General features: G+C 42.9%; 1 protein-coding gene across 4 annotated transcripts in view; it reads right to left on the reverse strand.

Moving 5' to 3' along the window:
- Window positions 1-13,069, reverse strand: part of DIP2B (disco interacting protein 2 homolog B) — a 221,428-nt gene that overhangs the window by 9,894 nt on the left and 198,465 nt on the right. For all 4 annotated transcript variants that reach the window (XM_032420670.1, XM_032420669.1, XM_032420668.1 and 1 more), the window contains 8 exons: window positions 11,827-11,938; window positions 9,552-9,661; window positions 8,725-8,855; window positions 6,919-7,087; window positions 5,619-5,789; window positions 3,861-3,922; window positions 2,873-2,930; window positions 730-804 (listed from right to left, as the gene is read on the reverse strand). In XM_032420670.1, the coding sequence (XP_032276561.1) occupies window positions 730-804; window positions 2,873-2,930; window positions 3,861-3,922; window positions 5,619-5,789; window positions 6,919-7,087; window positions 8,725-8,855; window positions 9,552-9,661; window positions 11,827-11,938 (888 nt within the window). The remainder of the gene's footprint in view (window positions 1-729; window positions 805-2,872; window positions 2,931-3,860; window positions 3,923-5,618; window positions 5,790-6,918; window positions 7,088-8,724; window positions 8,856-9,551; window positions 9,662-11,826; window positions 11,939-13,069) is intronic.

Below are 13,069 nucleotides of genomic sequence, written 5' to 3' on the forward strand. Positions count from 1 at the left end.
TTTCAGTTCCACCCCTTAATAGGTGGAAACAGGTAGGATTTGCCCATTTTCCTTTTCAACTAAGGGAATGTCAGTGGACCAATCTGTGACTAGTTGTAGTCTGGGTGCCGAAATCTTCCCTCCATCCTGGTCTCAATCTCCCTCTTTTTAATCTTTTTTTTTTTTTTTAAAGATTTTATTTATTTATTTGACAGAGAGAGACACAGCGAGAGAGGGAACACAAGCAGGGGGAGTGGGAGAGGGAGAAGCAGGCTTCCCATTGAGCAGGGAGCCCGATGCGGGGCTCGATCCCAGGACCTGGAATCATGACCTGAGCCGAAGGCAGACGCTTAACGACTGAGCCACCCAGGCGCCCCTCCCTCTTTTTAATCTTGAGCCTTACAGAAAGATTAAAACTCTTTTTTTTGTTTTGTTTTAAATTTATTTGACAGAGCGAGTGTGCACAAGCAGGGGGAGCGGCAGGCAGAGAGAGAGGGAGAAGCAGGCTCCCCGCCGAGCAGGGAGCCCAACGCAGGGCTCAATCCCAGGACCCTGAGATCGTGACCTGAGCTGAAGGCAGATGCTTAACGACTGAGCCACCCAGGAGGCCCAGATTAAAACTCTTTTAAAAAAAAGATGAAAATTCACAATGGGGGAAAAGCTAAATCCACAGTTTCACCGACTTCCCGAATGTGAACCCTAAAGTCTTTACTGCCAACTTTTCAGAGTAAAGATAAAAATTATACATACCTCTCCAAGATGAGAGTCTCCAACAGGCCCTTTGGTCTCGGGATTAACAATAACCACTTTCACTCCAGGTAAAATCTGAGCATCAAAGGGAAAACACAAAGACTCAATCAACTCTATTGATCCCTCAGAAATGCAGTCACCTGCCACCCCTCCTTTAGTGAGGCGAGCGAGTGCACAAAGGCAGGAGCTCACTGATGTAGTGCTCACTGCATTGTCCTCAGTGGAGACCAGAGGTATATAATAAGGTTCATCCTCAAAAATACACCAGGGAACCAATCAGTCTACCTTCCCTTCAAAGGGATGAGGAACTACAGCCCAGAACCATAACAGTAGGAATCTGTAATGTGACTGCCCTTTCTCATGATCTATCCTGTTCACTGGAGTGATGGCAGGAAAGCCCCTTAAAGCAGAAAGGGCAGCAGGGAGGGATCGTGTGAGAGGTTCTGCTCCCGTCTTCAGCAAGAGCTTGTGAGAGGAACTTGAAGAGTAAGAGAGGACGGTGGCGGCTTTGCAGGAGAATGGGTCCTACCCCTGGGATCATGAAAGACATCACACGCTCGGGATCTCCCTCAGGAGAGAAAAGGAAGAACAGGTGCTGGCCGTAAGAATGGCTCACGGCTTCTCTGCTTACCCATATTCTGTCCCTTAAACCTCCTTCTCCATCATGGGTTTCTAGAGTCTGAGGTTAGCTGAGAAGCGCTACAATGATTATCTAGGCTCATACATCTAAGAGCTCAAGGAAGGAAGAGAAAAGACCGTTCTCACTGGTCTGGGTCAGGCACTGCACTAGAAGCTTCCGAGGCGCCCAACCACGAGCTGAGGCGGATGGAGATCTGACAACGTGGTAAGACGATCAACCCAACTCCACTTCAAAGAGTTTAAATGGAAGAGAGGAACTGGAGTAAGTGCTCCATGGACTTGATCTACTGCGTGATAGGTTAGGTAGGATCCCCTTTTTTCTGTATAGTTTTCCCCTATGCCCTTCAGAATTCCTAGAAGGAATTCTGAGGCATCACTGCTATCTCTTCAAAAGAATGAGAAACTCGCTAGCTTATGCTGATGTTCTATCACCCTTAGTAAATGTTCAGAACTGCTACAGACTTAAGGCTGTGTCTCTCCAAAATTCATACGTTGTATGTAATCTACCTAAATCCCCGATATGATGGTATTAGGAGCTGGGGCCTTCTACCATGTGAGAATACAGCAATAGGACGGCCATCTATGAACCAAAAATTCTTCACCAGAATCTGCTGGTGCCATGAACTTGGACTTTCCAGGCCCCAGAACTGTGAGAAGTAAGCTTCTGTTGTTTATAAGCCACCCGGTCTATGGCATTCTGTGATAGCAGCCCAACGGGACTAAGACAGTAACTGTGTCTCTTCTTGAACATTTTATTTTTTAAAGATTTTTAAAAATTTATTTGACAGAGAGAGAGACAGCGAGAGAGGGAACACAAGCAGGGGGAGTGGGAGAGGGAGAAGCAGGCTTCCCGCTGAGCAGGGAGCCCGAGGCGGGGCTCGATCCCAGGACCCCGGGATCATGACCTGAGCCGAAGGCAGACGCTTAACAACTGAGCCACCCAGGCACCCCTCTTCTTGAACATTTTAAAGCCTCATTCTAATCTAAGATATCTTATCCCCATAAACACACACTCTATATATCTGTAGTCCCTTCCCCATTTTGGTTTCTTTCAGCTTTAAACACATGCATGCCCTCCCTGATCTTCAACCACACCTCTCCACTGCCACCCTATTTTTCTCCCTGTAACATTTATAAAGACAGAATTGGCTCTTTCTAAGTGCTGTTCACTTCTCCACCTTGAATATAATGAACACTGAATTTTGCTGATTTGTCAAATAAGAATAACACGTCAGTTGCATTTTTAAAAAGAATCTGTGGAAATTAAGAAAGTCCAAATCTACAGTTCTTATCTATGTACCCATATGCATTTGAAAGTATTAGCTAAGGTGAAATTGTTGAATTATCTCCAGATTTCAATTAAGGCTTGCCCTGGGTACTATTATGTTACATGGTTTCAAGTTTCTTTAAAAGGAACCAATAAAAAAATAAAAAATAAAAAAATAAAAACAAATAAAATGAACCATTTCCCAGGTAGACCAACTTCCAATGGTTAACAAATTACCTTTCCAGACTCTGAGAGAAGCAAACTCTGGGGGGCACCCCGTTCCACAAGACGAACCCTGTAGAAGAACAGTATTTACTATACACATACATACATACATACATATATATATATATTTGAAAAAATGGCTGCACCATGTCTACTACGGCTATATACTGCCCTCCCGAGACCTTTATTTTGTCTCTCCTTCTCATGCTAGAGCGGAGTTTCTCAAACTTGGCACTACTGACATTTTGGGTCAGATAATGTTCTTTTATGATTTTTTACGAGGGGCTATCTATCCTGTGCATTGTAGGATGTTTACCAACATCCCAGGCCTCTACCCACTAGATGTCAGTAGCAACCCTCTTGTTGTAACAAGCAAAACCATCTATGGACATTGTGAAATGTCCTCTGAAGGGCAAATTCTCCCACTGAAAACCACTGTCCTAGAGACATGCTCTACCTGTGCAGGCTGGGTCAGTGCCCCGGGGCACATCAGTGAACACAGCCGAGGTCGGTGGGACCTGGCAAAGGTCCCAGAGCCCTAGGACCAGGCACTCACCTTGGGACATAGCTAAAATTCCCGTTAGCTGATGAGGAGGAGGGCTTTTATTCCTGGGGTTTAGATAAAGTGTTGTTTCAAAAACCCTACTCTGCCTCATTTATTTTATCTGTTCCATCTTTTATTTTTAAACTCCCAGAGGAAAGAGTTTACCCATTTTAGTTCACTTTATATCAAATGTCACAAAATAGTTTTACATAGGCAGGAACTAAGTATTACATTTTAATATTAAAGAACAGCGCAGCAACTCTTGAGAATTAGAGCTTTCTTCTTACAAACATAAATCTTATCAGGTATTAATAAAAACAAATTCCTTCCCTCTTCCCATCCCTCCCTGGAAGATACAAACAAAAGGAATGAGGGAGAGAGCCAGCTTTCTTGGGGCTCAGAATTTTTTATGCTTAGAAACTCAAATAGGGAATGAGCATAATACATCTACTGTACCTGTCATGTCTCAATGATTTCAGATCTACATACACAGTAGTTGGATCAGGCCCTGAGGTTCCCTAAAGAAAAAGAAATCAGTGCACTTTTTATTTAAAATTTAAATGAATTGTGTTTCCATATTTCACATTCTCAAATCAAGAAATAGATAATTTAGCCATATACATGAAAAATCCAAACTCTATTCGGAAAGCTCACCCTCTCTTCAGCCAGATGAGGCAGGGCTGCAGTCAACACCTGAAAGAGACTCATGGCCTCATGTTTCTTTTCCTCCCTCCCCTGGGAGAGCAGGCCAGGAGCCTAGTCACAGGGGCTGGAGCAGCCCTGAAAGGTTACCAGGCTGAGGAGGGTTCTCATCCCTGGACTCAAGGCAGAGATGAGACACGCCAGCATCCACGGGATTTTTTTTTTTTTTTTTAAAGATTTTATTTATTTGACAGAGAGAGACCCAGCGAGAGAGGGAACACAAGCAAGGGGAGTGGGAGAGGGAGAAGCAGGCTTCCCGCTGAGCAGGGAGCCCGATGCGGGGCTCGATCCCAGGACCCTGGGATCATGACCTGAGCCGAAGGCAGACGCTTAACAACTGAGCCACCCAGGTGCCCCCATCCACGGGATTTTTAAAACCAACACTGGCGGGGCGCCTGGGTGGCTCAGTCGTTAAGCATCTGCCTTTGGCTCAGGTCATGATCCCAGGGTCCTGGGATTTAGCCCCACATCGGGCTCCCTGCTCCGTGGGGAGCCTGCTTCTCCCTCTCCCACTCCCCCTGCTTCTGTTCCCTCTCTTGCTGTGTCTCTGTCAAATAAATAAATAAAATCTTTAAAAAAAAAATAAATAAAAAAAATAAAACCAACACTGGCCTAAGTGGACAGTAAGGAGCCTGTGATGGGGCTCCAAGGTTAAATCATCATGATGCTACCTGAACGTCTTTTGCCCACGGTCACAGAAGCCCTGAAAGTACCCACCCATGTATGTATGCCATCTTCTTTTACTTTACTCCCTCTTTTCCCTACCTATATTTACCGTATTAGCCTCCCAGCTCCCTAAAATCAGACTTAGTTCTTTTCTATTATTTACCCACCAACAATAACATGGCAAAGTTGCCATCTGGCTGAAGAAAAGAATACAGGCTTATTTGTGCTTCCTTTGTTTAAAAAAAAAAAAGAAGGAGACAGAAAAACAGAAGGTAAGATATTAATAAAATTCAAATAGGACTCAAAAATCTTGGTTCATCATCATGTACTATTAAACTACTAGAAGTAAACATTTATTTTTTATTTTATTTTATTATTTTTTAAAGATTTTATTTATTTATCTGAGAATGAGAGGGAGAACACAAGAGGAGAGAGGGTCAGAAGCAGAAGCAGACTCCCTGCCGAGCAGGGAGCCCGATGCGGGACTCGATCCTGGGACTCCAGGATCATGACCTGAGCCGAAGGCAGTCGCTTAACCAACTGAGCCACCCAGGCGCCCTAGAAGTAAACATTTAAATTGGGGCTCATCTGCTGGGCGTGACTCCAAGCGTGTGTACCTAGTAACTCAGTGATTCTACAGAATGACCCTGTGAAGAACAATTCTATTATCTTCATCCTACAGATGAGCAAAATGAGGCACCGTGAAATCCAAATGAAGAGCCTGCGGTCCCAGAGCAAGTAAGTGGAACTGGGCTCCCGCCAGGCTGCCTGGCTTTGAAGCCTCTGCTGTGGAGCACCACACACTCTGCTTCCATTTATTATCAAGCAAGATTTCATGACAGTCACCTGTAAACATATCGCTACATTGACTCTGGATCCAAAAGTGGTGCTGACAGCCCGAGGGGACAGCCCGATGTCTTTGAAGAGCTTGGAGAAGGACTGCTGGAGGGCAATGCGGGGTCGCTCCTCAGCCACAACCACACATGTCCGGATGCAGGAGAGGTTGATTCCTCTGGTCTGTAAGACACCAATGGCCCGGGAGTTGAAGTTAGTAGGAACAGAAAAAGAACCGAATAGTAGGGCCATTGTTCTATCTCTTTGGTCAGAAGAGCCAAGGAACTATGTATTCTCATCTCAGACACTCAGGGAAAAGACTAAAGTTTTCAGAAATGCCAAGGCATTCCACTAACATCACTACCCACTGGTAAATCTGTTCATTCTCTATTTCTTTCCTCTTTTATCTAAAAATCTTAGATTCTTCAGCGATCCATTTTTATACCTCCCCATTTCTGTGCTTTAGATGTCTTCCTATTTCAAAATGGAGAGAAGGGACTGAGAGAAAAAGAAATCCAGCACTCTAGAGATCGAATCTTATTTCTTTTTATCCTTCTTAGGGTCAATCCTCTATTTTTATTTATTTATTTATTCTTATTTAAGTTCAGTTGACATATAATGTATTATTAATTTCAGAGGTAGAGGTCAGTGATTCATCAGTCTTCTATAACACCCAGTGCTCATTACATCACGTACCCTCCTTAATGTCCATCACCCAGTTACTCCATCCCCCCACCCACCTCCCCTCTAGCAACCCTCAGTTCGTTTCCTATGATTAAGAGTCTCCTATGGTTTATCTCCCTCTCTGATTTCGTCTTGTTTTATTTTTCTCTCCCTTCCCCTGTGCTCTTGTTTTGTTTCTTAAAATCCACATAATTCTCTATTAAAGAAAATCAGTGTCCTCTGACTCTCTCATATGCCAGTCAGACATATCATCCCTGGGGACACACACGAATGAGCTCCCCTGATCTTTGGGGCACACCCCAATCTCCACCACTCTGGGGCTGCAAATTTTCTTGGAAAAAAATCCTACTGGGCGTCATGGTTCTCTTTCATCTTTCCACGAAGTCATTTCCATTCAGCCTCCTGACTAGTTTCACCTTCCTCTCCACAAAGTAAGACTCAGATTAAACTCTAAAAGAGCGCATGAAATTAGAAAGTGGAAGAAATAAAATTTCTGAGGTTTACAAAATGTTGGCTGGCTAGAAAAAAGCAGGCAGATAGACCTGTCAGGCCCGGCTCGGGTCTCGTCATGCGTGGCCCGTTTCTTTCAGGGCTCTTGGGACCAGCTACTTGTGTGGTTGCTTCTTACCTTTAGCACCTCCACTTGGTTTCCAAGCCCTTTGGTGCAGAGCTCCATTACTGAATAGGAGCAGAAAGTGTCCCTTATTTTGTACTGGTTGACAGTGGAGAGCCAGAGGAAAAGGTTGTTTTCTAACTCCATAGGAGGAATTAAGATGGACTGGTGACCTGAATAGACACTGCAAAGAAGAAAGGCGAGAGCTGACATTATCAATTCATCCTAGACATCTTGATGTTTTAGAACACCATCCATTCAACAAATATTTACTGCATGTGAAGGGCTGTGTAAGGTCATATGAGATATAAAGGTCTAAGCATCAACCTTGCTGTCCAACTCACAAGACACAATAACTAAAATAAAGCAGACTGGTATATACTGTAACTGAGATGTGAAGATCATAAAACCAAGATCATAAAAGAAGGAGCAAGTCGTTCAAATTAGGAAAGCTGGGGCGGGGGGTGGGGGCGGTGTTTCACTGAGTAGGTGTCAGTTGACCTGGAGCTTAAAGAATGAGCAGGAGTTTGACAGTGGCTGGAGGAAATGGGGGTGGTGGTGAGAGCATTCCAGGCAGAGGAACAGCATATGCAAAGGAAAAGAAACATAGAAGTATATGGTGCGTTTAAAGTTGTCAGAAATAGCATCCTAGTATGAAATCCTATAGCACAGGATGCATGGGGGGAGTGGTGAGAAGTGAGGCCAGAAGGGTTGGGGCCAAACTGTAAAAGAGCGTAATTATCATCTGAAGGAGTTTAGGCTTTACCAGCAGGCAGTCTCTGCGGCTTTAAGCTGGGGCGAGCCCAGCACCATGGAGAGGGACTGGAGACACAGACACTGGCGAGGGAGGGACAGGAGAGGTGAGAGATGATGAGGGCTTGAATCCTGACAATGCAGCCAGGATAAAAAGAAAGGAATGACAGAGTCACATTTTATATGTATAGTTCACAGCCATGAATCCTCAACTTCCTAAACCCGAGTATAGATCAGAATCACAAAGAGCCCAAGAATCCTGTATTTAAAAAATACTGGAATTGTGGTTGCCAACTCTGGAGATCTAAGTTATTATTAGTAAGTCTGGGGAAGGCCCATTAATTTGCTTTTTTAAAGACCCCGAGGTGATTCTTATGTACAGACAGGTTTAGGAACAACTGAGCCACAAAGGACACGACACTTAATTGGATGTGAGACGTACAGATATAGAAGTTGAAAATAATGCTCAAGTTCCTAGTTTGGGCCCCTAAGGTGAATGGTCCCATCCTATCAAAGATGAGGACACACAAGGGGAATGCTGAGTTGTAGGTGTCTGTGAAGCATTCAGGGGGACGTCTACCAGGGAGGTGAAAATGCAGGGCTCAGAGAAGGTTCCCTGGGAGGAGTGGGGATCTGCCATTCCATAAGACAGAATCTGGACAAGACAGACACGCTACTTTCCAGGCACATGCTGTCATCCAATCTCATTATACTCCTTCCTGCCAAACCTAGGGGGTACATTCTAGCTGTCAAAGCATGACATATTTCACCCAAGTATCATCCTTTTACTTGGCTCTGCTTCTAAAATAAGGATTACAGGATGGAGCAGAGAGCAAGTAATAAGATCACTCACTTTTTGTATGAGGCATAAAACTAACAGACAAGAAAAAAAAAAGGGAATATAACCAAAACTAAATGAACTTCAGAGATACATCAGGTGCACAAATTCTGGAAACATCAGCATTTTATTGAAAGATTACCAAATTAAGGGAGCAAAGGGAAGGATGAGATGGTTATAGCCCCAAAGACATCCCCACTCATTCTGTCTCTTTGTTTTTCCATTCCTACCTGCAGAGACACCAGAGTGCAAAGCCAAGTCCACAGTAAGGGTCAAGGCAGATAGCGATCTGCCGAGAAGAATACAACTCACACTGGAGCTTGATGGCTCTACAAAGAGCATTGACTGCAGAGTGGGACATCTGGAAAGTAGGGAACATAGAACAGGATGGAACTGGCATCCCCACAGGCAGAAAAAGCCCTAATGATAGTTTTGAAAAGTTTCAAATTTCCCTCAAACTCCTCAAAATGTTTGTTTTTCATTGTTTCAAAAAGCCTATCTAAGTCTGGAGTGCCTGGGTGGCTTAGTCAGTTAAGCGTCTGACTCTCAATTTTGGCTCAGGTCATGATCTCAGGGTCGTGAGATCGAGCCCCATGTCCAGCTCCACCCTCAGTGCACAGTCTGCTTGAGATTCTGTCTCTCCCTCTGCCCCTCCCCACCCTCTAAAATAAATAAATAAATCTTAAAAAAAAAAAAAAAAAAAGCCTACCTAGGTCTAACATAAGGTAACATATTTTTGTTCATTAGTTAATACTGAGTTCTATGAAATATGAATCTATGGTTTCTTACTGGCTTTAACTGTGACTCTTGTTATCTATTAGCTTCTAGGCCAGGTTCAGAACACTTCATAACACACATTCCTTGGGGTTACTTATTCCGGAAGAGCCAATGCTTTTATTTAAATATAGCAGGGACCTTTGATCCTCCGCCTACTGTCTCTGGTACAAGCAGTTGGCCTCCACATCTGAAGTCCCTGGGGCAGTGGTCATCTCTATTTTGTGCAGACCTGGCATTGTGCCAGCATCCAGAGAGAGTCAGTATCTCCAGCCCACTCTACCTTCACTCCTGTCAGCATGCCAGTTGTGGAAACACTAAAATCAAGATACGCCAACATCTCAGCAGTGGGTGGTTTATACAGCTGAGGTAACCTTTTCCTGGGTAAATCATCTGCAATGAAAAGAAAAAAACCTGATGTCAATCAGACACATTGGAACATGAAAATCATTGCTCTTCAACTGGTTTTCTAAGGCTTTGCTATGGACAAATATAGCTCCTGGGATTTGCTAAAGCTTAGGCTTCTCCTATTTAACCAAACAGCTCACATATGTCACTCCTAGAAGTGGGTTGGGGTTGAGGACACCACTGGGTAAGATAAACAAAGCAAATCTACATCAGATAAATGTATTTACTAGAAGGTTGGTGAGGGGTAAAGTAACAAGGCGGTAGAAGACATGAACTAAGGAAGCAGATCACTGGGGTTCAAATCCTGCTCTGCCATTTACCATCAAAGTGACTTTGGAATTATTTAACCTCTTTGTTTCTGTTTCCTTATAATACTTACCCTCATAGGATTGTTAGAGAGTTGATTCACATAAAGCACTTTTCAAACAACTCAAAAACTCAAAAAGCCTTAGTTGTTATCATGCTGGTTCCAAGTTAAAGTTCATTATTTACCGTTTAGTACATGCAATATCACTCATGGACAGCTTTAAAAGTTGTTTTTCTCCAAGTTAATACGGTAGATTTTTAAGAATGAAAACCTAGAATTAGGGATTATTTTCCTTTGCTCGTTTATTTATATACCTCGCCCTTCCTCCCAAATTTGCTTCGTAAGTATGTCAAAACCAAGGATGTCAAGGATGTCTCTGGCCCCAACCATGCCTCTTTAATGACTCCTATGGCTTTCTGGATCAAGAAATAATTCTGACTCTAAAATTTAAATCTCTGTATTGTTGGGCGCCCATCTCTGGTCAAACCAAAGAATTTATCTATCACTTTCAACCCGCTTTTGTATAGTGTAGGGTCACTCATGTTCCTACAGAAACCTTTCTGTTGTCTGTATCACAGCCCATAGTTCAGGTCTTCCTGAAATGCGACTGAGTCCAGTAACCGTAGTAAATCTACCTGCATCATTAACACCAACCCACTCCATTTGTGTTATATATAACTGTGCTTACGTCCTTAAGTAACAAATGTAAAAAACTCTAGTTCAGCATTTGGCACGTAACCACCACAAATACCTGCCATCCCTGCATTTAAACCCATACAAATGTTCCTGAGTTGGACAGACACCATGTGGTACTTACTGAAAACAGGGAGAAAGGAAATGAATGGTTAAGAGTCTGGGAATGGAGCCAAATCAACTGGGTTTGAATTTTAGTTATGCTACTTATTTAACCTCCCTATACCTCAGTTTTCCTATCTGTAAAATGAGGATAAAATTTACACCTATCTAATAGGGTTGGTGTAAGGATAAAATTAGGCAATATATGTTAAATGACTGGCATATAGCAAGGGCTCAATAAAAGATGTTATTATTATGATTATGTGTGAGGTGCTTTACATTATGTCATTTAATCATTACAGCTCCATGAAGTGGTTATTACAACTCCCACTTTATGGACAATTTTGCCCTAGTAGGGATACACGGAGAGTAACAGAGTATCAGGATTTAAATATCATCTCTCTGACTCCAAAACCCACTCTCTTCCCTCTACCACCATTCTCCAGGTATCCCCACATCTTATCCCCCACCGTGCTTTATTAGCACGAATATCATCTACAAGTCATGTACTTCATGGTTTTTAAAGTACTTTCCTATTATGCTGCACTTGACATTCTTGAAAAATACGTGAGTCAGGTAAGGGTAGTTAGGAAAGGGTAATCTCAGAGAAGATTATATAGAAAATAAGTACTTGAGCTTGAACTAGAACCAGGTCTTCTGACTCCTAGTCCAATGCTGCTTTAACTAGATCACATCTGAAAGTCAAGGACCAGATCATCTCAAGATTTTATATGGTCTTACGTGTACACAGTTATATTCTGCATAAAAACCTAACCACCATTTGAGGATGCCAAGAGTAAGAGCAAGACACTTTTTTGTTTCAAGAGCTTTTAGCAGACTATGATCTGCATCTTTGGATCTGGTTGCTGTAGCATCCAGTCCTTTGGTAATACAAGCGAACCAGACACGAAGTTTTGCTTCTGTCTTAGCAGGTGGAATGTGTTGCAACCTAAGAGTTGTACAAACATCTTTGGCATGAGAATCTAGGAGATCTCAGGGAATGAATGTTCTTGCTCCTTCAGTAGCTCTGGAGAAATCTCCCTTTCACCTGTGTCAATGATGGTTGGCCAGGTTTTCACGTCCACAGCTGCTGCTGCCTCTCGGGACCGCAGTAACCTCAGCAGGGTCTGTGTGGTGAGAATGCAGGCTGCTTTGCTGACCTAGAAAACAAATGGACAGAAATAAGCACCAGGAAGCTTAGTTCCCACGTGGCGCCACAGGCCCCGGCTGCTGCTAAAAGCAAACTCATACTGGACTAAAAGCACACCATACTGGACAGGACAGTACTCGTTCTTCAAAGAACACACAGCAGTACAGTGGATGCTGGTGTGTCCCCTACATGTGTCCTTCTGGAACTGTGTAACACTGAACTGTCTCAGAAGGATGGACCTGTTCACAACACAAGTTATTGTAAACAAATATTCTCAAATATTTCATCGTTAAAATCTCAGTGTGGATGCCAACATCTCTTGATTTCATGAAGACCATGATAAAGTAAAAACATGGATTTTGTACTGCTCAGGGAATGAGAGGAGTCAGAGGATCATCTCTACAGGAGTTCGTGTTTGCCACAGTCTAGTGAATGGAGAAATTTACTAGGCCTAGAACATATCCTGAATTTGAGGGATGCGGAGCTGTCATGGAAACTAAGCTCTCCTTTCACACCTATACATGGAAAACGCAAAGTGACCAACTTCCCCTTAAACTGCCAACAGAAGGAAACTCCCCTCCCTGCTGCTCTGTCCTACTTTGCAGAATATAAAGAGGGCATTCTGCTGAACTGAACTTTGTAATAAAATCATCTATGGTGAACATGGCTTTTACACCACAGGCTCTGGCTGCTGACAGAAACAAATGTTACACAAATTAGAATTCTGCCTCTTTGCTGTAACATGAATTAGGATATGATGCAATACAGATTTATGTTACTTCCTTCAAATCTCATATCCTTGAGAAACTTCTATCACTTCCAGGGCAAGATCTGGATACCTTTTAATACTATGCCAACTGAATTTATAAAACTAACCCAAATAAAAATGACCAACACTAGGGAGAATTCAGTTTGGCATGTCAAATTACCTTGGCTACTGTGCAGAAAAAATGAGAACATTTTTTTAAGAAGGGAGATAAAAAAAGTTTTATGGAGAATTACTAATGACAGCCTCACCTCCTTAACGTTCATGATAAAAATACAATTCTGTACCTCACCAATAATCACTTTCCCATATTCCTTCACTGAAAAATGCTAGTCATTTTGTTCAGATAGATGAAAAGGAGGTGGTTTTCAGGAG

The sequence above is a fragment of the Phoca vitulina genome, unplaced genomic scaffold (genome assembly GCF_004348235.1).
Source record: "Phoca vitulina isolate PV1807 unplaced genomic scaffold, GSC_HSeal_1.0 scaffold23, whole genome shotgun sequence".
NCBI lineage: Eukaryota > Metazoa > Chordata > Mammalia > Carnivora > Phocidae > Phoca > Phoca vitulina.